At 43.0% G+C, this 23,652-nt stretch overlaps 1 protein-coding gene across 1 annotated transcript; it reads right to left on the bottom strand.

Moving 5' to 3' along the window:
- Window positions 1-7,056: 7,056 nt before the first annotated feature.
- On the bottom strand, window positions 7,057-23,204 carry LOC311307482 (N-terminal EF-hand calcium-binding protein 1-like; the record flags this gene model as incomplete). The annotated part of the gene is made up of 13 exons (XM_084436286.1): window positions 7,057-7,085; window positions 7,312-7,403; window positions 7,553-7,630; window positions 7,950-8,062; window positions 8,323-8,376; window positions 8,541-8,623; window positions 8,843-8,964; window positions 9,268-9,404; window positions 14,111-14,208; window positions 14,631-14,656; window positions 15,358-15,466; window positions 20,001-20,025; window positions 23,085-23,204. The coding sequence occupies 13 exons, from the start codon at window positions 23,202-23,204 to the stop codon at window positions 7,057-7,059; spliced, it is 1,086 nt and encodes a 361-aa protein (XP_084292412.1).
- Window positions 23,205-23,652: the final 448 nt, after the last annotated feature.

Here is a 23,652-nt window from a genome sequence, read left to right as displayed (position 1 = left end):
CCTGTCTGCCCTCCCCTCTCTCTCTCTCTCTCTCTCCCTCCTTTATCTTTGTTTCTTTCCTCCCTTTCTCTTCCTCCCAAGGTCACGCACAGTCACTAATCCCCTGATACACACTCTCTCTACAGTATCTCCTCCTTCTACCTCTGTCTCTCTCACACGTTCTCTCACAATCCCTCTATCTCTCTCCCTCTCTTGCTCTATCATTCACTCCCTCTCTCTCTCTCTCTCTCTCTCTCTCTCCCTCTTTCTCCTCCCTCTTCCCTACAAGCGGGAGGCAGACAGCGCGCGGAGACTGATGTGGTGATGCTGAGGCCTGACCGCTCCTGAGGATGATGATAAGCCTCCACCCACTCCCACTGAATGATGGGATAGATGGGTGGGGGAGGAAGTAGGTCGCCGCCAGCTTTCTGCGGGGCCACCACGTGACGCTTTCATCTTTTTGTGCCGGGTGTGAGGTTGTGGCACGTGTGCTTTGATGCAAGCGTGTCACAAACAAATGTCCCAAAGCATAGGCGCGCCCCCTGGTGGAAATTCAGGGGGGTGTCGCTTCTCTTTGTTCTACCATGCAGAACATGGGGGGGGGGGGGGGGCAGTAGAATTCTGCTCACGAGCCTTGTTAGAGGTGATAAACACAACATTCATTTCGGACCCATCAACATTTTTTAAATGATAAATACATTTTTTTTAAAATCGGGATATTTTTATTCCGCACCCTTCTACAAGCTCTGTGGATATAGTCTTGTTCGTCTAGCCTACATGAAAATGTTATCAGTAGCACCTATGAAGTAAGTATTTCAAAGAGTTAAAGAGACCATATTACAAACCATGGACACAAAATCATTTCGTGTTTCATACCAGGTTTCATTGTGGGCCATCAAATGAAGCATAAAATAAAACGTGACACGATAAACCCAGCAGTCCAACAACCAGGCAAAAGCGTGCGTGTCCAACTTACATCCACTAGATGACGCTCTTACCTCATGTAGACTATTAGTCTTTGTAGAGTGGGGAAATGGGTTGCTAGAATTTATTACCGTTAATACGTAAGGGGTAGCCTATTAACGACGACCGACTCCGAGGTATGCTGTTATCGAAAATTAGGCTAATGTGATGCACTTCGCCGAGGTAGGCTAGTTAGCCCCCGCGCTGTGCATTGTTTTTGATAACAGCATAGCCTACTTCGGAGTGTATTAGGCTATCTCTTAACCTTACTTATACCATGTCCACTTGCCAAAGACAAGAATATGTGCTAATTTGCTCATAGCCTACTTACATTAAAATATAAAGAAATTATTTATGTATGCTTTTCTCACTTTCGTCGTAGTTCCTCAGCATTAAATTATGTTGCTATGGAATTGATTTGGATTGACAAATGATTGGCCTATTCCCTGGAGGAACATGATCGTTGATGCCTATGCCCATTATTATAACATTATTATAACAGGCAGAAGAAGAAAACGGCATTCGGAGAATGAGCCCCGTTCTGTTCACGCCTTAGAACTACTTGCATTCCTATCGCACTGACAAAGTCGGCCTGTGAGTACCAAGCTCAGCTCCGAGGAACGTCTTTGCTACAGTCAGTAACGCACAAGCCGATGGCTGCAATCACGCAGAGCAGTTTCTGCTATGTGTCCGGGGACTTTCCCCTAGGCAAGGAATGGAGAAACCAGTTCTCAGCCAGTAGCCTAGCGTACAAGTCTTCTGAATGCCCGGATGTTTAAAGTGCATGCGTGGGCTTATAAAGGGTCTAGAGATGAATACAAGCCTCACTAACGGTTTGAAAATTTATTCAGTTTAAACTTTTGAGTCGTAATAGTTGCATATGATAAATTTTAAACTCCACACTCTAATTCAGCTATTTTGAATAGTTATTAGTAAACTTATCTGAAAACCGACAACTATACTAACCGCGGAGGATCATGGGAACATTTAAAGGTACAGACCCCATTCTTCGGGGACGCCCAGACGCTTCGTACTTTGAAAGGACGCTGTTGTGAAGCTCCTATTTTCTTTGAAATCATATGATCTGATCACGATGATCTGAAAAATATATAACATATAACTCCCATCTATTGTTCAAGATGAGACATCTACCATCCCAGATAGCAAGCGGATGTGGGCCATATACAGGCCAGATCTGGCCCCCTCCCCTCCCCTCCCCTGGTATTGTATTTTGTAATTGCCTTGTATTTTGTATGTCGTATTGCATTTTGTATGTCGCTCTTTCTTCCTTTTTATGTGTTATTTGTATTGTAAAGCGCTTTGTGCATTCGTACTGTGAAAGGCGCTATATAAATAAAGTTTACTTACTTACTTACTTACTTACTTACTTACTTACTTACTTACTTACTTGTGGCTTAGTTCCGGGCCATATATGGCCCAGAATCATAACACATCCGCTTGCTATCTGGGATGGCTCCTCCTTTCCTAACGTTACTGTCTCTGGTACAGTATGGCTCCAATCTGGCTCTTCTCAGCTTCATACCACTTCCATCTACTTTCCCTTTATTTGAATCAGCCAGTGATGTATCTTTCCGTACATTATATTTCTGTTCTCTCCTTCTTTCTACCCTCTCTTCCTTCATTTGCTTCTGTGTTTCTTCCACCTAGTCTACCTTTCCTCTGTGGTCACTGATTCTTTCTCCTGTCCCTGTCTCCCTGCCTCCAGCTTTCATCCTCTCTCTCTCCCTCTCTCTCTCCCTCTCTCTCTCCCCTCTCTCCTTCTCTCTCTCTCCCTCTCTCTCTCTCTCCCCTCTCTCCCTCCCTCCCTCCCTCTCTCTCTCTCCCCTCTCTCCTTCTCTCTCTCTCTCCCTCTCTCTCTCCCTCTCTCTCTCCCCTCTCTCCTTCTCTCTCTCTCTCCCTCTCTCTCTTCTCTGTCTCCCTCTCTCTTTCTTCCCCCCTCTCTTCTCTCTCTCCCTCTCTCTCTCCCTCTCTCTCTCTCCCTCTCTCTCTCTCCCCTCTCTCCTTCTCTCTCTCTCCCTCTCTCTCTTCTCTGTCTCCCTCTCTCTTTCTTCCCCCCTCTCTCCTCTCTCCCTCTCTCCTTCTCCCTCTCTCTCCATCTCCCTCTCTCCCTCTCTCTCTCATCTTTCTGTTCTCCTTTCCCATTCCTTCATTCCCCTTCTCTATCCATCTCCACACTCCTCTCCTCCACCCTTCTCTCTCATCCCTTCTCTCTCATCCTCCCCATTCCCGTATCTGTCATCCTGTTTGTTTATCATCCCGTGTCTCTTCCCCATTCTCACCCTGCTGCTTCTGTCTCCTCTCCTCCTCGCTAACATTATTTTCACCCCACTCTCTTTCCTCCCCCCTGTTTTTCTTCCACACAGAAAAGAAAATGACAACTTGCTCATTATGAGGAATTCCAAGAGAGGAGCTGCATTTTTAATGCGTGGTTCTTCTCTCTAGATACCAACAGTATTGTGTTATCAACCACCACCGAGATATATTCTGGTTAGCTACAGCTTCTCCTGGTGTTTTTGCTCACCACTGTCAAGCTGTAGCTGTTTCTCACTGACGCTGTTCTTTGTCACCTCTCTCTTTCTCTCTCTCTCTCTCTCTCTCTCTCTCTCTCTCTCTCTCTCTCTCTTTCTGTCGGCCTTGTCCCTCTCTCTCTCCTTGTTAATCTCAGTTCTCCAATTCACCACTGTTCTGCACAGAGGAATCATTTGCTTCGGTGTACCTCTCTGTATGATCTGTCTTTGCTCTGCACTTCCACCTGGCTCATGAGTCCTTTCTATTCTACCTCCCTCCCCTTCTCCATCTTTTTCTCATTCATTCTCCCTCCTTCATCCCTTCTTCCTCCTCCTCCAATGTCTTTAGCCCCCTCCCACTGGTCCTGTTGAAGTTGCTGTTTATTCTCTGGTCGTCAGAGAGCCTCATCCTAAAAGGTCTCAAATTCAATTCTCTGCCATCTCTCCGTTCCAATCCGCCTTTCTTTATTGCTTTCTTACGTTTGCTCTCTTTTCAATCTATCCATCACCGGCTTCAAGTGTCTTTCTGTTCTCCTCTACAGACATCTCCTGCTACATACAGTATCTTATCCACTTCTTCCGCTCCCTTTGCCTCATATTCACTGCTACATGTCTCTCTGTCTCCCTTTCTACTCTCCTATTGTCTTGTCTCTGCTCTCCCTTTCTCAGAATGTTTTCTTCAGACCTCCTCTCCTCCTCCAGTCCCTCTCTCTCTCTCTCTCTCCTTCGTTCTTCTGTGTGTGTCATCCTCTTAATCTGATGAAACTAATTGAAATGAAGCAAATCCTATCTGATAAGCAGGATCAAACACCTCCTAGAATTGTGTTTATAGCCTTCATCTATTTATAATCCCGCCTTGATCAACTGCCATCAAGCTGGCCTAGTTAGAGAACACGACTTGATGTTACTACTGTAGGACATTCTCTTCTGTCTGACCACTGTCCCGGGTCACCTGTTTCCTGTTGACCTTGATCCTTCTGCTGTGTCCACACGGACAGGCTTCAGTGATATCGGGAGGCGTCCAATAGGAAACCCGCAAACGTTGTTCCCCTCTAGTGAGTTTGCTTTACCTTATTGATGCATCGCTGCCTCTGTCTCTCCGTCTGTGACCATCTTCCTTTCTATCTCTTTCTTTTTCTTTCTCTCTCTTTCTATCTCTTTCTTTCTATCTCTTTCTTTTTCTTTCTATCTTTCTTTTTCTTTCTATTTCTTTCTTTTTCTTTCTATCTCTTTCACCAGTCGCTCATGTCATCTGCAACTGTCATCCCTCACTGTTGACAGTATGTGTCTTGTGATATTGACTCCTTTTCAAAAAGATTTCATTTGAAATAATACTGCCAGGAGCTGTAGATGCATCAGGCAGCCTATTCTTAGAGTTGAAGCATATGTGTGAATGAAAGCCAAATGGCATAAATGTCATAATTATCCCACTGCATATTGATTGATGTGTCCGCCTCTCCCTTAATCAGTCTGTCAGACCTTTGAGAAAATGGACTGTTCACAAGGCAATTAACCAACAGAAACCTCTCATAATAGCATTTCCGACTGTGATGAAAATACACCCTCATATGGGGGATAATGGAAGCATTTATTACAGCGCTACTTGACATTTAGCGCCTTTCTCAGAATGAGATAACACAAGCTAGATTAATGTCACTGACAGAGACATCACATAAGCGACAGTATAGTTTCAAAGTTATCATTTGAGGGTGAGGCAGTTTCATACTGAAGTATTGGCCCATTCCTGTGCAAATCCTGCCTTTTGAGACCCTTGGTACTGTAGGCTGTTACAGAGTTGCTTTGGATGCGGTATCTATCTAACCTTGTATGTGTCAGACTGACAAGGTAAAATCTGGTTTGAGCTGGCCTCAGACTTTATGAAGGCCAAGCAGCTTGGCAAAGCAGAAGCTAATTGGCCCATATTCAAAAAGGGGCTCTTGAAGTCAGCTAATTTAGCTTTTTTCTCAACCTTTGGAAGCTTCTGATCTTATAAGCCTATTGTGAATATATATATATGATTCATTTCAAAGGAGCTGCTGAGAAATAACTATTTCCTGGAGCTTTAAATCATTTCTCTCAAAAAACGGTTTATATACTGTATAATAGGATTCTGCTACACTAAAAAACAATGCATTTTTTTCAAAACCACAACACACTGAAACACACTGAAAGTGTTTACTAATCAGTGTTGAATAATGTGTTGAATAATCATAAGTAGATAATGTTTCCTTAGCCTGTGCATCACTTGAAATAATGTAAATGTTAACAGCTCCATACGGTTATAATGATTTTGAACCTAGTCATGTTATAGTAAATAGATCAAAATAAAAAAAATAAAAAGAACGAAAATAATCAAGTTATATTATATATTATATTATAACTTTATTTCATGCCAAAAATAAACATAGCATCCACATTACAATTGTAACAGTGATTTTGAAAAAGTATGTCAATAATAGATAAACAGCTGCAGAGCAAATATGGACACATTCATTCATCCTCATTTTACGTCAAGATTCAGAGTTTGCCATATCACCAGACATCTACTGATGCTCAATAACAACATAATACAGGACATTAGGCAACTGTTTCTTTTATCACACCCTGTAAGACAAAGCCATGAAATCTAATCTTGAGTTATTACCTTTACACAACTTTAATTTTGTTCTGTACATAAAATATAATGGTAGCATCGGATCGTATGAAACGATTCTGGGTTTGGAACAAACCCATTACATGTTTATTGATGTTAATGGATTTGTTTCAGCAGAAGGATAACAGTACAAGGCTCAATCCTCCTTATACCAAGACTGTAAATGTTCTCACCCCCCAAAAACCTATGATTTCACCTAAGGGGCACCGTGTTTACAATTCAAGTGCAGGAGTGACACGAATAGGCCTACACTTTTTTCTTTTTTTTTGTCCAAGTTACTAGTACTGTACAGTAGTCACCATTATCTGACTACATCTAAGAGCCACCTATATCATGTTTTTATGTTATGGAATACAGTAGGGGTCAACATGGCACAACACAGAACAAGGGTCAAATCTGCTTCTCTACTGTATGTCCTTAACTGTCGTTGTTTTGTTTTTTTTTAAATCTTTGTTGAACAATGAATAAGCATCACCATTACTGATATATATCTACAGTATGTACTGGTATGTTCATGATAAAGGAGCTATGGTGCTACAAAGTGATATCCTTTTCTGCAATTTTGTAGTGTAAGAGGGGAAAAAGCAAGCATTAGGAATTGATCATTTACATTTCATGCAAATATTTTTTACTTGTATGACTATTTACTGTACATATCAAAAATAATAAACATGTCAAGTACAACAATTATTGCAGTATTTCTAATTTCTCTGTTTGTTGACTGATTCAACTAAGCAGTCGTGAGCCGTGCATAAGTCAATTTTCAGTTTCCAAATTATACTTATTTTGTTTAGTAAAATAGTCCTGCATATGCCATAATAATAAACATACATGAATAAAGTAAAGCATTATAAATTGTTAAATTAATACAAATACCATCCTGCTCTCCCTTTTCTTGGTATTGTTTTGTCAACAAGGGAAAGATGACTTCTGTCAGTTGTTGTTCATAATCCACCAAGACGCTATAAAAAAGGAACCGGGGTTTAACATCAATGTTCAATTAACAGACATTGTTTAATCACTTCATCACTCAAACAACTAACTGTTAATGGTTTGTGATAATAATAATAATAATAATAATAATAATAATAGATAATATTAATACAAATTTACTCCAACAATTGGAGTTTAATAACTAATCCTTCCCCCCCCCACACACACACACACACACACACACACACCACTGACCTGGGAGGAGCATGGTGGAAACCATCTCTGGGTCCTCCAGGACATCGATGATGCAGCGCTGAAAGGTCTTGCTGATGGAGGACTGGATGTAACTAAGGGAGGAAGCCACAGGATAAAGGCGCCATTAGGCAGTACAGTACCTCAGTGTGAGTCAGTCAGAAAATACCACTTTGCTCAGAGCTCCATTGGTCTAACTAATTAACCAGCACCACAAGCATTAGTACTGTAGTTGCATTAGTACCTCATCCAAGATAAACGATCCTGCCAGAACTCGTACATGATGAAACAGGATCTGTCTGGAAGGTTCTGGCTGGACACACTGAAGGAGGAAAGGAGATAGAGAGACAGTGTGAGTGAGTGAGTGAGTGAGTGAGTGAGTGAGTGAGTGAGTGAGTGAGTGAGTGAGTGAGTGAGTGAGTGAGTGAGTGAGTGAGTGAGTGAGTGAGTGAGTGAGTGAGTGAGTGAGTGAGTGAGTGAGTGAGTGATTGTGAGAGAGAGAGAGAGAGAGAGAGAGAGAGAGAGAGAGAAAGAGAGAGAGAGATAACCAATTTGGAGCATAATCAATTCTGTTATTACAAGAAATAATGTGCAGTCCCCTAGGAAATGGCCAATATGTCCACAGAGCAGGAGAGACCTACTGCAGGTTGCTGCTCTGGCTGGCCGTGGCGTCTGTGTAGATCTTAAGAGCCTGTTGGAAATCCTCCAAGTCTTTCTCCTTCACCAACATCTGTCTCTGGACCAGCAGAATGTTCTGATGAAGGGAAACGTACAAGAAGTCAGACTACACTTTATTCAAAAATTGGAGACTTCTGGAAAAAGCAGTCCCCTTAACCCTTTAACATAACAGTTGTGGACTACTGATTGGTTCAATATAGCTTTATTGTTTAAAAAACAGATATTTAGGCAAACAAAAACTAAACATTGAAACTGCAGTATCCCTTTCCTGATCTAAATTTAACACTTAATAGCACTACTGTATTAGTGGTACCACAGCCAACAAGTTGAACTCACCGATTTATATGTGCTGGCCAAGGTGTCCTCTTTGAGAGGTTCAAGATGTGGACTCTGCAAATGGAGGCATCAATATTTCAGTGAGTCATGAGCAGAAAAAGTGCTGAAGCAAATCTAGCGCAAGTATGGCCCCCAGTTAAAATTATGTCACACAGCATCGGCTCGCCCATGAAATGGATGGCTATTTTGATGTTAACCCTTAGATGTCTGAATTGTACCTCATACTCCAGCTTGTCTATGAGCTGCTGCAGGCGGTTGATCTGGGAGCTCCAGTGGTTATCTAGCGGCTCTACGCTGACCCCTGACCCAGGAAACACAACGTTAGCTCAACACATTCACCACAGAGTCCAACCGGAATGTTCCGTTTCAAAGCCTCCCAATGCAGTTCCGAGGCAATAAGTGTTTTTATTGCCGAAGTGTAGTTGCGTATTGGGACTCACACAGGAGCAGGCCTCGTATGATAGACAGGCACTGAGGCTGCAGTAGTAGTGGTGCATAATAAAAGTGGTGTTCTCCATACCTGTGGTGAGCATGCCAGAGTAGGGGTCTGTAGGAGACAGACACATGTTCTTCTGGATGCGACGCCCGGGACGTTTGGCTGTCCTCTGGATGGACAGCTCTTCTGGCTTCTTCAGCATCTTCCTGCAGATGGCACCACAGTGATCTTCCTTATCATCATCATCGTCATCATCATCATCATCATCATCATCATCATCATCATCATCATCATCATCACCATCATCATCATCATCCTCATCATCATCATCATCATCATCATCACCACCACCACCATCATCATCGTTAGCATCACCTTCATCATCATCACCATCTTCACCACTACCGCTGTTATCATCCAAACCTATCCAATCCTAGATCTACATGCATATAGGAACGTAGGGGCAAGAGCTCTGGTCTCAGGACCATTGGTGTCAAGGCCTTCAGTACCTGCCAGTGCAGCTCTGCTCGTCCACGGCCTCCATAGCGCAGTCTAGTGACGACTGCAGGGACTGCAGCTGGGTGGAGGTCTCCCGCAGCAGGAAACGTGTCACGAACTGGCCCAGCACTGAGGAGCTCTGGTACTCCTAGTTCAGCAATGGGAGGGGGGGGGAAATATTATCACATGTTTGACTTTTGCAAAGAACGTGAAATAGAATTTCTAACTTGATCATGGCGATCAATATTAGTATACCACTTATCTAGTTCATAGTTCTGTGCCAACCACATAGATGCCATGTTTTCAGCATACTGAATATAATAAACTGTATGTGATGGAAATGTTGCTGTACAAACTATGTCTTGCACCATTTTATTGCTTCTATTGTCTGTGTGAGCTTGAGTATCGTGTCAGAAAATGGTTTTGCCTGTTCCACCGGCTGCTAACAAGTCCCATTGCGCTGTAAAAATGGAGTTTGCAAAACAGGTGCAATGTAGCACTCTTCCAGCACACTGTGCATTCACAGAGTAATAAGCTCTGCTCAACTCATAGCCTCCCATTGCTTTCTCATTCTGACAGAGTATCAACCACAGAGAATAGCTGATGTGTTTTTCTTTTCTTTTTGATCTCAGCTCTCTATCGTAGGAGAGAAAATATAATCTTCGGTCCCTGTTTGTTCCAGTTTGCACTATATCATCTTTAAAATGCTTCAGGTTGCTGAATTTTTATTCAAATTTGATCAAAAGTTATCAGCAGTTTGCCCATATTTTTGCCCTTCCTTGGTTGTCTTGAGAGGGCATAGATTTATATTAGAGTTAGAGTTATATAAAGCGGTGTCAAGAGAGGACAGGTCCAGGAGCAGTTTTGTTTTTGAATTAGTAGTTGTCCAGGTTACGGCTTAGGGAGGTGAAGCTGATCCCAGTGCAGACCTTAAGGTGACTAACTGCTCTTGGGATCTAAATAAAATGGATGGTATATGAATTAATAGTAGAACTGAAAAGGTGAGAGATATGTAAGGGGAGAGAGAGGTAGAGACAAAGAGAGTGGGATGGAGAGAAAAAGAGATAGAGAGAGAGAGGAGTGATAGAGAGGGAAAGAGGGAGAGATAGGTATTATACAGTGTAGAAAATACATAGGTTTAAAGAAAAAAAGAGAAAGCGTGGTTTGAGCAAGAGTGAAAGACAGATAGAGAAAGCAAGAGATGAAGGGAGAGTGATAAGGACCGAGAGAAAGTTGGAGAGGAAGATGATAAACAGCTGGGGGGGTTTTTTTGCTCTGTGACTGACGTCACACAGTCGGAAGGCTGGGGGCCTCATGCTGGCATCGGCGAGTGGTACGTCATCCCTCTGCACACAAATAAGATAACAATCCCTCTCTGCCCACGCACACACACACACACACACACACACACACACACAGACAGACAGCTAAGCCCTTATCATCAGCATCCATCCACTAAAATGGCGGGTAGTCGAGAGACTGCATGGTTGATGTCAACTCTGAAACCACACACGCCCATTACAAAGGGAATCTCTGACTACCTTCTATATACCTCAGGAAAACAACCGTTCACTGACCGGGGGGGCGGGGAGATCGATGAGGATCGAGCTACTACAGTATTGATCATGTCTTAGCGGACATTCTTTTGATGTTGACGTGGACGCGGTTCTTAAAGGGATCTCGTTACCCTGCCTTCAGTCTGCCTCGGCATGGGCAGCGCCTGTCAGGGACAAGCCCTTTAATCTACCCGACCTCTCTGTGTGACTGAAAGTCACAATGTTCATATGCTCTAAATAGCTCGGTGTTCTGGTGATGTCGGGCTTTGGGACGAGTGAGGCTGTGACAACAAGTAAAGTAGTGGCGTAACATGCTCTTTGTCTTCGACCACGGGTGATAGCTCATGGCGTTTAGATTAACTGCAGGTTGTGACCTGCTTAGACAAAGGCCAAGCAGCTCCTGCCACTGAGCTGACTCAACCGGGGGATGAGGAGCAGATCATTAGGCAGACTACACTGGGCATGTGAAGGTAGCAGACAGCGCCATCATCAGGGATCAAGGTAGGTTAATAGATGTGACCTCAAGCTGTGGAATGACAGGGGATTATTAAGAAGATGAGAGGAGACTGATCCCCTCACTGGGTCCTGTCTGAAGGCGACAAAACTGGACGAAACTGGACTTGTTGAACAGACATAAGATAGCACTTCCTGTCTCCTTACCGTCCATGCGCATGTATCATGTGGAGATTTGGTCATCAGCGCTCCGTTAGTCACAAGGATTTTATCACTGTTTGACGTCATAAAACCACGCAATCGAGGGCGGATGAGAGCAAAAGTCTAGCACGTAAGCTGCTTGTTCAGTGTAATTGTCCACTGTGACTTACAATAGGCTACATGCGGTTGTGTTTTTAGGGTTGAGTCACCTTTTAGAGACAGTATCTGCCTTATCCGCTCTAACTTCCTTACCCTGTGTAACCCAAGGCAGACATCTAATTTAGCTCAAAAACAGACAGTGAGTGACACCGAACCTTTGGTCTAGGGGTCCTTAAACCCTCACTCCGCAGCCCTGTGTCAGAGGAGCCGGTGAAGTACATCCACCCTCCATCCTGCCATGTCAGCGTCACGGCTGGTAGACTTCCAGAGAATTCAGAGGGGATTTCAAACTGACAGCCGTGACTGAAAGCCTACCCACAATCCTAGAGGGGGAAAAGGACCTTTGCAGGATGTGAAATGTCAAAATTTAAAAAAGGCTGAAATTACTATTTTGTGGCTATTTTAAAAATTGTTGGAAAAGGATGTACCTGATGAAAACATTGTAGATCAAAATGTATCTTATTAAAGCACCGTGGGAGAATAGAGAGTGTGTGGATATTCTTTTTTTCTTAATGGACCACTTTTTTATCCTGCACTTATGCAATAATGTGGATGTTCGTGCATTGTTGGACTACATCTCTGGGTTGTCATTCGCTCGCATGGCTTCTCCTATCACTGCTATGCCGATGACACCCAACTGGTCCTGTCATTTCCCCCTTCTGTCACACAAGTGGAGACACGCATAGCTGGGTGCTTGGCTGACATCTCGAAGTGGATGGTGACACACCGTCTCAAGCTCAACCTGGACAAGACTGAGCTGCTGTTCCTCCCGGGGAAGGGCTGCCCGCACCGGGACTTGGACATCACCATCGAAGACACAGTGGTGACGCCGACTCGGACTCCTAGGAGTCTGGTTGTGACCCTGGATGACCAACTGTCTCTCTCTGCACGTATCACATCCGTCACACGCTCTTGCACATTCCTGTTTTACAACATCAGGAGGATTCGTACTTTCCTCACTGACGAAACGGCTCAGTTGCTCATCAAGGCCCTGGTCATCTCTCGCCTGGACTTTCTGGACTACTGCAACTTCCTCCTTCCTGGGGCCCTAACGTCAGCCATTAAACCCCTGGAACCTGTCCAGAAAGCTGCTGCTCTCCAGGAGTTCTCCCACACAACTTCCCTTCTCCATTCTCTACATTGGCTCCCGGTAGCAGCTCGCATCCAGTTTACAACTCTGGTACTAGCCTACAGGGCAATGAAAGAAACAGCTACCTCCTACCTCCAGGCCACGGTCAAAACCTACACCCCCTCCCGACCACTACGCTCTGCTACCTCGGGGCGAATGGCCCCTGGTGTCGATCAACATGATCACGGCTCTTTTCTGTCCTGGCCTCGCAGTGGTGGAATGAACTGGCCATTGACATCAGGACAGCTCAAAACTCATCTCTTCAAGAAGTACTACCACGATCGTCCCTCTTAAACACCTGTTGTATTGTTAGTTTGCTATTCTTGCACTTCACCTTCAGCACTAGATTATGCTCTGAGTCACTTGTTTTAGAAAGGAGATGCACTTGTGAGTTCTGGCAAGTAGTAGTACATTGGCTTTTACTGCGTTAAATGCAATTACTGTAAGTCGCTTTGGATAAAAGCATCAGCTAAATCAAATCAAATCAAACTTTATTTGTATAGCGCATTTCATACACAGAGCCAATACAATGCGCTTTATAGAGAGCAATGGGGGGTGGGCATATGGCCCACCTCTACAGTACATATTCCAGAGCAAAGCAAAAAAAACAGTTTCATCCGGGGGCCAGAAAGGTGAGCTGTAAAAATTCTTCCCTGACCTCTCTCAACGAGACGATCAAGAAAGCTCCTGGAAAATGTTTGTCTATTGGCTAAGAACATTTACAGAGCAATAAATGGCCTAAATACTTCATAGGATAGACATGACTATACAAATAGTTACAGAGACGTTGCCTACATGGTAGGCCAAATGACTGTAATGTAATGTAATGTAACTACATACTTAGTATGTAGTTACATTACAAGTATTAGACGAGGCTAATTGATAAGATCAAGTGGTAGTCTACTATGCTTTGCGTAGCAACCACTCGCAGCAACCTAGCCTTTTTGTGCGTGGCTGTAAGCAAGCGCACCATAGATAGCATTTGTCCGGTTGTAACTCCCTCCCTCTTTCCCTCCCTCCCTCCCTCCTTCCCTCCCTTCCTCTGTCCTGTTGTTGACCTGCAGTTCTATGTTGCCACCACAAGAGGCAGTGGTCCCAGAACATCAAAATAAAACTACTATGATGTTCTACACTTTCCAGATTCTTGGTGGTGTAGTGGATAAAGTGTAAGACTCCCATGCCAAAGGTCAGGGGTTCAAGTTCAAGTCCTGCTGTGGATGATATTTTGTCACTGGATGTTATAGAAGCTATGTAAAAATGTGGTTACCTGGTGGTGCTAAGTCATTCCATATTTCAGATGGTGCTGGCAAACAGAAAATGAGTGTAGGAAGGTGAAAACAATGGTTTGCTAAAAACCTCTTTAGTTTTGTCCATGGCCTTCAAGATGGCGACATTGAGCTTCTCCAGGGCAGAGAGCACATTCAGGTATTCTCCCAGATGTGGAGAGAAGTATTCTGAAAAGGAGACATGTACAAAAGTACTTTTGAGTATATTCAGCATTTGCTACAGGACATGCTGAGTGTGCAATACTCGACTTTGCGATTCTGAGAGTGTTTCTCTTTTCAGAGTGCTTCCTACAGGGTTTTTGTAAACGTGAATGAAAAATTGGGTTACCACATTTGTGTCAAATAACACACAATTGCAAATCCCTCATACTTCACTTCTGTGAAGATCAGAATAAGTTTAGAGTAGGCTACATTGGGTATGTATTGCCACACAACAGCCCAAACAAACCCCTCACTTCACACTCTCTGTCAAAAATGAAAGGCCCTCTACGATGTCTGAGCCAAGAAAAAAGCCAGTCCGAATAAAAGATTCAAGGGCAATTTTGACAACACAGTCAACCAGAACATAACAGGGAGGGAGAAAGAATCACCTGAGAGTTTGTCCGTGTCTAGGTTCCTGAGAGGCAGGGAGATCGACGAAGGGCGAGAGGAGAAAAGCACATTAATGAAATCAGGAGGATTAGGTTAGGGACAGAAATGGTTTTTTTTATTTTATTTTATCAGAGCCCTATAAAGATCTGCCATTTCTGTGATGGAGGCGTTAGAGATGTGTGTTCTCTGGAGATGTTACAGGGAAGTGTTGATTGAGTATCAGGCCACTATAGAGAAATCCATCAGCCAGGGTCGGAGGCCGTGAGGGCGTAACTGTGTGTGTGAGTGCAGGCAGAGACGGAGAAACAACAGGAAACAAAATCGTTGAGCAGAAATTGAAATGCAAGGGCTTCGCTCTGAGGTGAGCGCATGTCTTCTTCTGATCTGTGGGCTATCCAAATGGTAGTCGATAGGAAAAACGTTCAAATTTAGCCTGCAATGTGAAATTTACGTTGTCAGCAAAAACATGCAGCAGAACTCTCCCTTGACTCCCTCGTGCAATATATACATGTAGATGACATAATTTCACACATATCCCATCCTTCACCCCTTTGGGGGATAAACATGTTGTTAACTGCCCTGGTAACTGTTGCTAACTGTCCTAGATTCTAGCACCATTGATGAAATATTGGCACCTCCTCTTGGAAGTGTTAACGCTGTCGCCCTGTGGGGGGGTGCAGATGGTGGCTGAGGATGCGTGAGTCCCACAGGCTCATCAATACTTACTCAGTCTGCTGCCTGTCAATGGAGTAGTACAGCTCCTGCATCTGCTCCTCGGTGAGAACTCCATCTGCAAAGTACGACTGGAACTCATCCAGGGATAGCTTCCCGTCGTCTGGAAGGGACACGGAGAACGAGACACGTGAAAATGTCACCCTAAACCGAGAGGACTGTTAATGAGAGTTAACAACTCTATTCTTTTATTAGATTAGTTTATGGCGCCTGAAGTAGGCCTAAATGGAACGAAATAACTCACTCTCTCTGTCTCCAATTTACACTCAAAATGAATGACAGGTGTATCTGCTTCCTGCCTCGCCCAATGCAAATCCATTTATATACTATTCTGTACCTTCTCGCTGCTGTAACACACCAATCACCCAAAAGTTCATTTTATCATCTTATCTTATTACCTCCACCCCAGTGACAGCACAGGACGGCAGTGTTAATTTTGGCAGCAAATTTTGATTTAATTTCAGTCAGTCTTTTGACTAAAATGCTATTTAGTTTTAGTCATATTTTAGTAATCTGAATTGTTTTAGTTATAGTCTAGTTTTATTGACTAAGTAGCATTAAGATTTAAAAATCTACAGTTAAGATAAAATCTTAAATCAGTTAAGATTAAGATAAAATCTACAGCAGTTAGTACACTAAAATGGAATGGGTTTAGTTAAAGTGTAACACATTATTTAACCATTTCTCTAGAATTTGATATATTTCATATTTCTCATATACTCCTGGAGGAAACATCTATTAGACTGATGGACAAAGCTACTGAATTACATTTCTATGAGCTTTCCTGGCGTGTGTTCCAGTTTTTTCCGCGTCAGCCACGAGTTTCGCAGAAATCTTTCTGAGTGTTCTTTCTGAACATTCTGATTCATTCTGATTCTTCCCAAATCGTCCCTCCCTAACATTTTGTCTATGAGTCACCCAACCATGGCTGGTCCGTCCACTCATAGTCGCTCCTCCATCTGAGGCAGATAAGCTTGGTGCGTATGCCTGTGTGCAGAGCCTGTGCTGGGGGCCCCGAGGGGACAGGCAGCAGGGAGGTCTGTGCTTTCTGACCACCATTTCCACAGTAGTCTTATCTTCTATTCTGAGATATCTATCCAATTGCACATGCAATGTAATAAAAAAAAAGGAGAACTAATGGCACATTTATTTTTATTACCTCTGCCCGAGGACGAGAGGCAATGTTTTCGGTGGCGTGTGTTTGTGTGTTTGTCTGTTAGCAGGATTACGTAAAAACTACTGGACCGATTTTCATGAAATTCAGTGGAGGGGTGTAGCATGGTCCAACTTAGAACCCACTAAATGTTGGAGTGTATTCGAGGCACAGGGCAGGTCCTCAAGCCGCCCAAATATGGCCGGCCATTCACCTCCATTCGTTTTTTTGACCAGGTTTACACTAAAACTACCAGACTGATTTTCATGAAACTCGGCGGAGGGGGGTAGCCTGGGCCAATTTAGAACCCATTCAATTTTGCCGTGCACAGAGCCACGAAATGCATTCAGGGGCGGAGGTCTGTGCTTTCTGAGCACAATTTCTAGTACAAACTAACTTCACTCACTCATAGCCGATCCTCCATCCATGAGAATGAATGAAGTCACAAACACTTCCTCTCCCAGGCAGATAAAGTTAAGCACAGTATGCCTGATAAGTGGAGCATGGGGCTGTGTGCAGAGTTGCTGCTGGGGGCCCAAGGGAACAGGCAGCAGGGAGTTAGCGCTACAGCTGTAGTTAAATGAGATCTATCCCAGGCCAGATTGGCAGCCCGAGCCCTGAGTCCCTCAGTGACAGAGCTGAGAGAGAGATAGTAGCCCAACAGCCAACAGACATCTGATAGATAGGCCTATGGTAAACACTACTATATCAGTCCATTAACGTTTCAGGCTTTGTGCAGTGTGGTGAATCTAATTAATAGACAAACTTGAATATAGATTCAAGATTTCTTTATTTGTCACTTGTAACGTACGTGTAGAGTCACAGTGAAACGTTGCTATCGACTCCAAGATTATGCTCAATACAGATAAACGCCAATACTCAATTTACAAATTACAATGTTTTTACAAGTTACCATTTCTATACAGTATAAAGATAAGGGTAAGATAAGATAGATGCCGGTCCAGATGGATTATGTACATGCTATATATGGATATGAATAAATAAATAAACAAATAAATAAACTGGGAGGGGGGCATGGGTCTGTTATGTAAATACTATAGCTACACTAAATAATCCCAGAGGGGTGAGGTATATTGACATTTGCATGTTCCTGGTTCACCAGCACACAGACCCTGCCGGCTCTTGTTCTCTTGGCTTCCATAGTCCTGTCGGAATGGTTTACCAAAAGAGTTTCTGATGGATTAATGGCGTGATCTGTTTTGGAGGGATCTTGCCACGTTTCTGTCAGCAAGAGGACGTTACACTTCCTGACGTTCCGTTCGTGTGCGAACAGCATTCAAGAGATTCAAGATTCAAGATTTCCTTTATTGTCATTGTAACATTGCTGGTACAACGAAATTAAAACTCACACCTAACGGGGCTCCAATAATAAAATAGAAATATATGCAAAAGTACACTAACACCTACACACTCACACCATTATATACACACACACACACTATATACAGTATAAATAGCTAAATATTTGTGATGTGCATGTGAAGGTCGTCCAGTTTCTCATAATTTAAGGACTGGACATTACGCAAACAGTCAATGTTCCTCAACTGTGGCACTACTGGAACAAACTAGCTAACGATTCCTACTTCTCTCTCACAGGTTGAATTCACGGTGTCTTTCACCACAATGTCTACTGTTCTAGTTCCGTCCCAATCACCAAGAGAAGATGGAAGCATGCCATCGCCACATGTCAAAGATTCCCTACTTTTGGCAATAACAAGCTGATATATGAGGCAGAAAACATCTGTCAAAAAACAAATGTTTATTTCACTTCATTGATCCAAATGCTTTGTCAATATATGTCAATATGTCACTGCAGGATAATAAGGGAGAGTGTTTCATAGTGATGCCTTACTGTGTCTTCAGGAGAGCTCAAAATGGCTGATTTGCTCCCAATTCTGTCGCTTCAGACTGGATAAAACTTGCCCTGCGTCGTTTTAATCATGACCTTAATCAATGCAATACCCACAACAACACTATCTCTCAAGAAACACATTTATCTTGAGGGCGTTCTGAAGTTGTAAAGGCAGCCAAAAACTGACTCAGGGCCAAAGTAGAAGATTCAATAATTAATAAGGTTCATCATCGACCATGGTTTCAAGAAAACAATGGATATGAGAACAGCATGGCCAGTGACTGCCCCTGCACTACCCCCAGAGACTTTTGTACACTTTGATCACGTTGTCACTAGGTTTTGTTCCTTGATTTTTAGTATATATGCCCTCCTGTTTCCTTTGGACTCTGTCGGTTCATCGTCTATGTTAGTGTATGTTGCGCCCAGTGTTCCTCGGTTTTCTTTTTGAGTTTTGAAATTAAAACTTTATTTTTGAACCTGTGCTGCCTACCGTCTGCTTTTGGGTCCTACCTCCACCATCCTCAAACCCTAATAAGCTTGAAGTATTGAAATGCATTCAACATTAACAATGTTCAACAAAACCCTGGTGGGCCTGTAAGTCACAGATCAATTGATCCCTCTTGCTGTGACAAAGAAGATTCGCCCTTCTGTCTGTCTGTTTCTCTATGAAGTCCAGACGGTCATTCTTAGAGACGGGCCAAATCTGTAAGTACACACTCTCTCAGGCTCCGTGAATCTCCTACACATCCGACAATACAGCTGAACTCATCATCCATGTTGAGCAACAACGAGCGACAAGGGATCTGGTCTTCTGCATCATTAACAGCTCTTATAAAACACACTGTGCTTTAGAGGAAGCTGCCTGGGGATCATATTCTCTGTCCTTTTAAAGTTTCACATTGCATTACACTCAGATGCTAGGCCTGAATAACACATGAAATACAGGAAACTCAAACGCCTATTTGTCATTGTAATTTACTAAAGCTTAATGCTTAAACGTGTTTACCCAGAAGCTCAGTTCTGTTTGAAACACAAATTAAGCATATTAATGAGAAGGGGAGCGAGTTTTATGCTAGAGTATGCTACTGTAAGTAAAATAAGTATGCTACTGTACTACTAGTTTATGATGACTTCTCTCTCATCTTAGCCATGTAACAAATGAGGAATAACAATTGAGCCTGAATGATGATCTTGGTCAATGATCCCCATTCAATTCTGTCTCCATTGGTCTTGAAATGTCAACACAAAAATGGGTTACGGAGCTGAGAATTGCATGGTGGGTAACACTGACTGAAGAGGATACACTCCATTCATGAAGCTGGTCCTGTCAATCAAAATCTTAGGAAATACATCTTTATTGCCCTAGAGGCTTGGACCTTTGCCAGCTCTGTTAAGGTTACACACACAGGGTTGCAAAAGAGCACAATGAAACTGATAGAAGATGCTCAGCTGCTTTGGTACCAAGATCTGTTTACTGGTACATTCCCCAAGGCCTAAGATGTGAATCTAGGTAGTCGTTCTCAGAATGAGGCCATCACAGTCATATTGTGTCTACTTTCATAACTTCATAAAATAATAATAATTCATAATAATAATAATATTCATACTCACCATTTTTGTCTGCACGGCGAAATATCTGAGGAAGAAGAGGGTGGGGGCAAAACATTTACATAATCAACGTTTGAATTCAGAGTCTTGAGTGATTATTGTGAAACAAGCTAGACAAATAATGTCAATGAATATGAGGGTGACTGCATGTTGGGGTGTGGGGGATAAGAGTGTGAGCCTGGAGACCATAAAATTAGACTGTGCCTGGACACAAACGGTAGGATGGGGACAGACCAGTGGTGCATGCCTGGCAGGCAGCCTAGGCCACAATACCATGATGCAATATCATCTATTTATGAGCAAGAGAACATGTACAATAAACAACTGTGTAATGAATGTTTTGACATTCTCCTTCCTATTTGTGCGCAAGAGAATATTTAGAAAGGTTGCAATTTCCGCAAGCGTTTCAATACTGGACGAAGACGCCGTCTCAGGAAATGAAAGGGTGACATTATGTTTGTCTGGAAACAGCCCAGGGGTGAAGCTAGCGATTGGCTGTATTATATTTTTTATCTTTGCATTAAGCGGGAGGGGAAACTGATGACGACAAGACAAAATGTGACATTTAAAACATGAAAAAACAGGACACCCGTTGAAATTCTCACTTGGCTGTGACATAACAGTGGCATGTCGTTACTGGCGTTATCGCTGAGATCTTTCACACAACAAGCTGTACTGTACCTGTGACTGTAAAGAGCTGTGAGAATGGCCCCTCGTACCATTCCACCCTGTCTCTTTTAAAACATCCCAACTGCATCCAATCTGTACTGAATCTTCTCAAGGTCCCTCAGTCCCTCTACGGTTGGCTGAGTCCCTGTGACAGTGTCACCACAATGGAGCCTTGAGCTCAGATCCATAACCTATCAACCACACTGGGGTGAGAAGCCCTGACATGCACCGCTGGCCTGCTTTCAAAGCAACATCTAGTGAGTAGGGAGTATCCCATAGTGAATAACTGCCTATAAATATCGAAGAGCGCTAGGATTGTTGAGGAGCAGCTAGAGCTCTTTATGGGCAATGATAATAATGGTCTGTGCTATTCCAGGTGCTCGTTATGGCTGAGCAGCAGAACAGCTGGAACCATATCGAGGACGGTTCTCAGAACCCTACAGAAGCCATGATGGGTGAGTCTTGAATGTTAACCCCTGAAGAGAAGATGTGCTTGTTCACCCATTGAGACGATCACATTTATCTCAAGCGGTTATGAATGTAAGAGGATGATGAAGATTAGAATGGTGAAGATGAAGCTTGAAAGGTATCTTGGGGGCTCTGTATGGCAGAGAGGTGATTTATATCAAGTCGGTCTCTGCGACCCAGTGGGCCAGAGGACTGTGAGCCAGTCATGCTGGTTCCACTCCCGGCTAATTAGTCCAGCAGGAGCAGGACCCCCCCTCCCCCCACACACACACACACACACACACACACACATACACACATACACACATACACACACACACTTTTTCCCTAGCAGCTTCTGAGGGAAAACTATCAGCAAAAAAAGACAACCCAGAATAATATGTCTTGGAACAGAGGAACATCAGAACACTGGAGCTCTTTTAATGCTGCTGGTCCACTGAACCAACCCAATCAGCACACAAACAGGAGAGAGGGAAAAAAGCTGTTCAGGTCCGTGGAGAAGATGGCTGCACACAGTAAATGAGGCGCAAATCACTGCATCTTATGCAAATGAGATGAACAGGTGCACCCCCTTTCCTCGTTCAATCAGGGAATGAACTAAATTAGAAAGAAAAGAGGCACAGCAACCAGGCGTCTGGTTTCAATTAGCTATGATTGAGCAATGACCCCCTGTGTCGTTCAACTTAACTGCTGTTATTCTGCTAACAACACTGTGAGGGATTTGGCTCCATTGCTTTGTTGAAATGAAAAAGAACATTTTGACAGTAGTATTATGTGAGGAGAACAGATTGCACCTACAGTGTATCATGCCGACTGTTTATGTGCAAGCATTATTGTAATTGGTTCTATGAAATGTGGCTCCTTTTGGAATCATTGTGTAGCATCCCCTGCCGAAATGAAATGTGGAAAATGATATTTCTAATCTAATTTCTAATCTAACTGGAAGGAAGTCTGAAATGAGTGAATTGTGCTTTTTGAGGGTAGCAGATAGTACAGCATCCATTGACAGTATATTTGTGTTTCCTGAATGTTCTTATTACTACAGTATGTAATAAAACAGACACAGGCAGCTCTACTGTACATATGTATATGTAAAATTCATTTCACCTAATTCATTAAAGAGAGAACTCATAAATACTTAATGAGCCTACTCTCAACACTGTCCTAGGAGAACTCTACAGAGAGCTGTGGATGAAATGCTTTTATGTGGAACACAAGGACTTGAAGAGTTATGGGATACAATACCCTGTAAATTATTCAAGGAAAATACTTATTGTAGGTTACTGTACCTCTTGTTGGGAGTATGCGGCACTTACAGTAGCCTATATGCAGCATTATTTCATATACAACTGTGACAAATATATCTACATAAAAATGATTAAAAGGAACTCTGTGTCTTCTTTATTCAACAACCAATGTCATGACCCTGCGGGACAGTATGTGGCAGTGAAAACCAGCTTGTGCTGATGAGAACTGGTAAGAGAATTGAATGGTGCATGTAGGCTACTGAAGCTTGTTATAAAGGGACTTCAGGCCATAATTACATTTTTATCAAATCAAATTGTACAGTGCATGATAAGTTTAATTACATGTTATTTTAAAACATTGATCCATACATCTATAGGTTGTGTGTGGATAGATTGTCCTGACAAAGCTTGTTACTGAGTATTTCTCGCATGTGTTTTAAGCACCTTGGTTACATAACAGTAGGCGATACTGGACTGGGGTGACGTTAATTGAACCCCATAACTCACAATAGCCTAAAAACGAGTCTCCTGCAGGGTATAGTAGGGAATATGTGCACACCTGGGGCACAAACGCTTCGAAATGTAGATTCACAATGCATAATGAAATGGCATGCAATAATGCTATAATGTAAATACGCCCAACAGAAACAGAAAGATTTGCATTAACTCAATGTGGAATATTGACGATGTACAGGCTACTCACATCTTGGAAAATCGTTATTCCTTTATTTTGGTTCTTCTGCTGGAGCTCCTGCTGTTGTCTGATGTGGTCACGCTTAGCAGATTGCAGACACATTGTTATAATTTCTGTACACGCAAGCATTTTTAAAGAATATTTTTAAAGCAATCTGTGGGCAACTGAATGACTGTCCTTGGTCCTGTGTGATATTGACCGTGGTCTGCTTTTCCTATGGCTGTCCAACGATGCTGCACGATACTGCTGTGCTGTCTGCTCCAGGATACCCGGTGTACATCAGAACAATGTGATTCGACAGTAGGGACTCCGCCTCCCCACTGTCACGACCCAGAGGCTATTCATAAAATTCTGTGGAATGCACCATCTGCTGGTGGGCACACTGGCACATATCATGGCATGCATTTTACTATGACAGGTAAATGCTATTCAATTAATTGTGCCACTGAATTTGAAGATGAAACAGAAAAGAAGAGAGGATGGCATGATAATCAAGAGGAGGAATGGTGAAGAAGAAGAAGAAGAAGAAGAAGGAGAAGCTAATCAATACTAATAATAGTAGCCTAGGCCTATATCA

This window comes from Borostomias antarcticus (assembly GCF_949987555.1).
Source record: "Borostomias antarcticus genome assembly, chromosome: 3".
NCBI lineage: Eukaryota > Metazoa > Chordata > Actinopteri > Stomiiformes > Stomiidae > Borostomias > Borostomias antarcticus.
The sequence above is the reverse complement of the archived record's forward strand: the minus strand, read 5'-3'. Positions and strand labels throughout refer to the sequence as shown.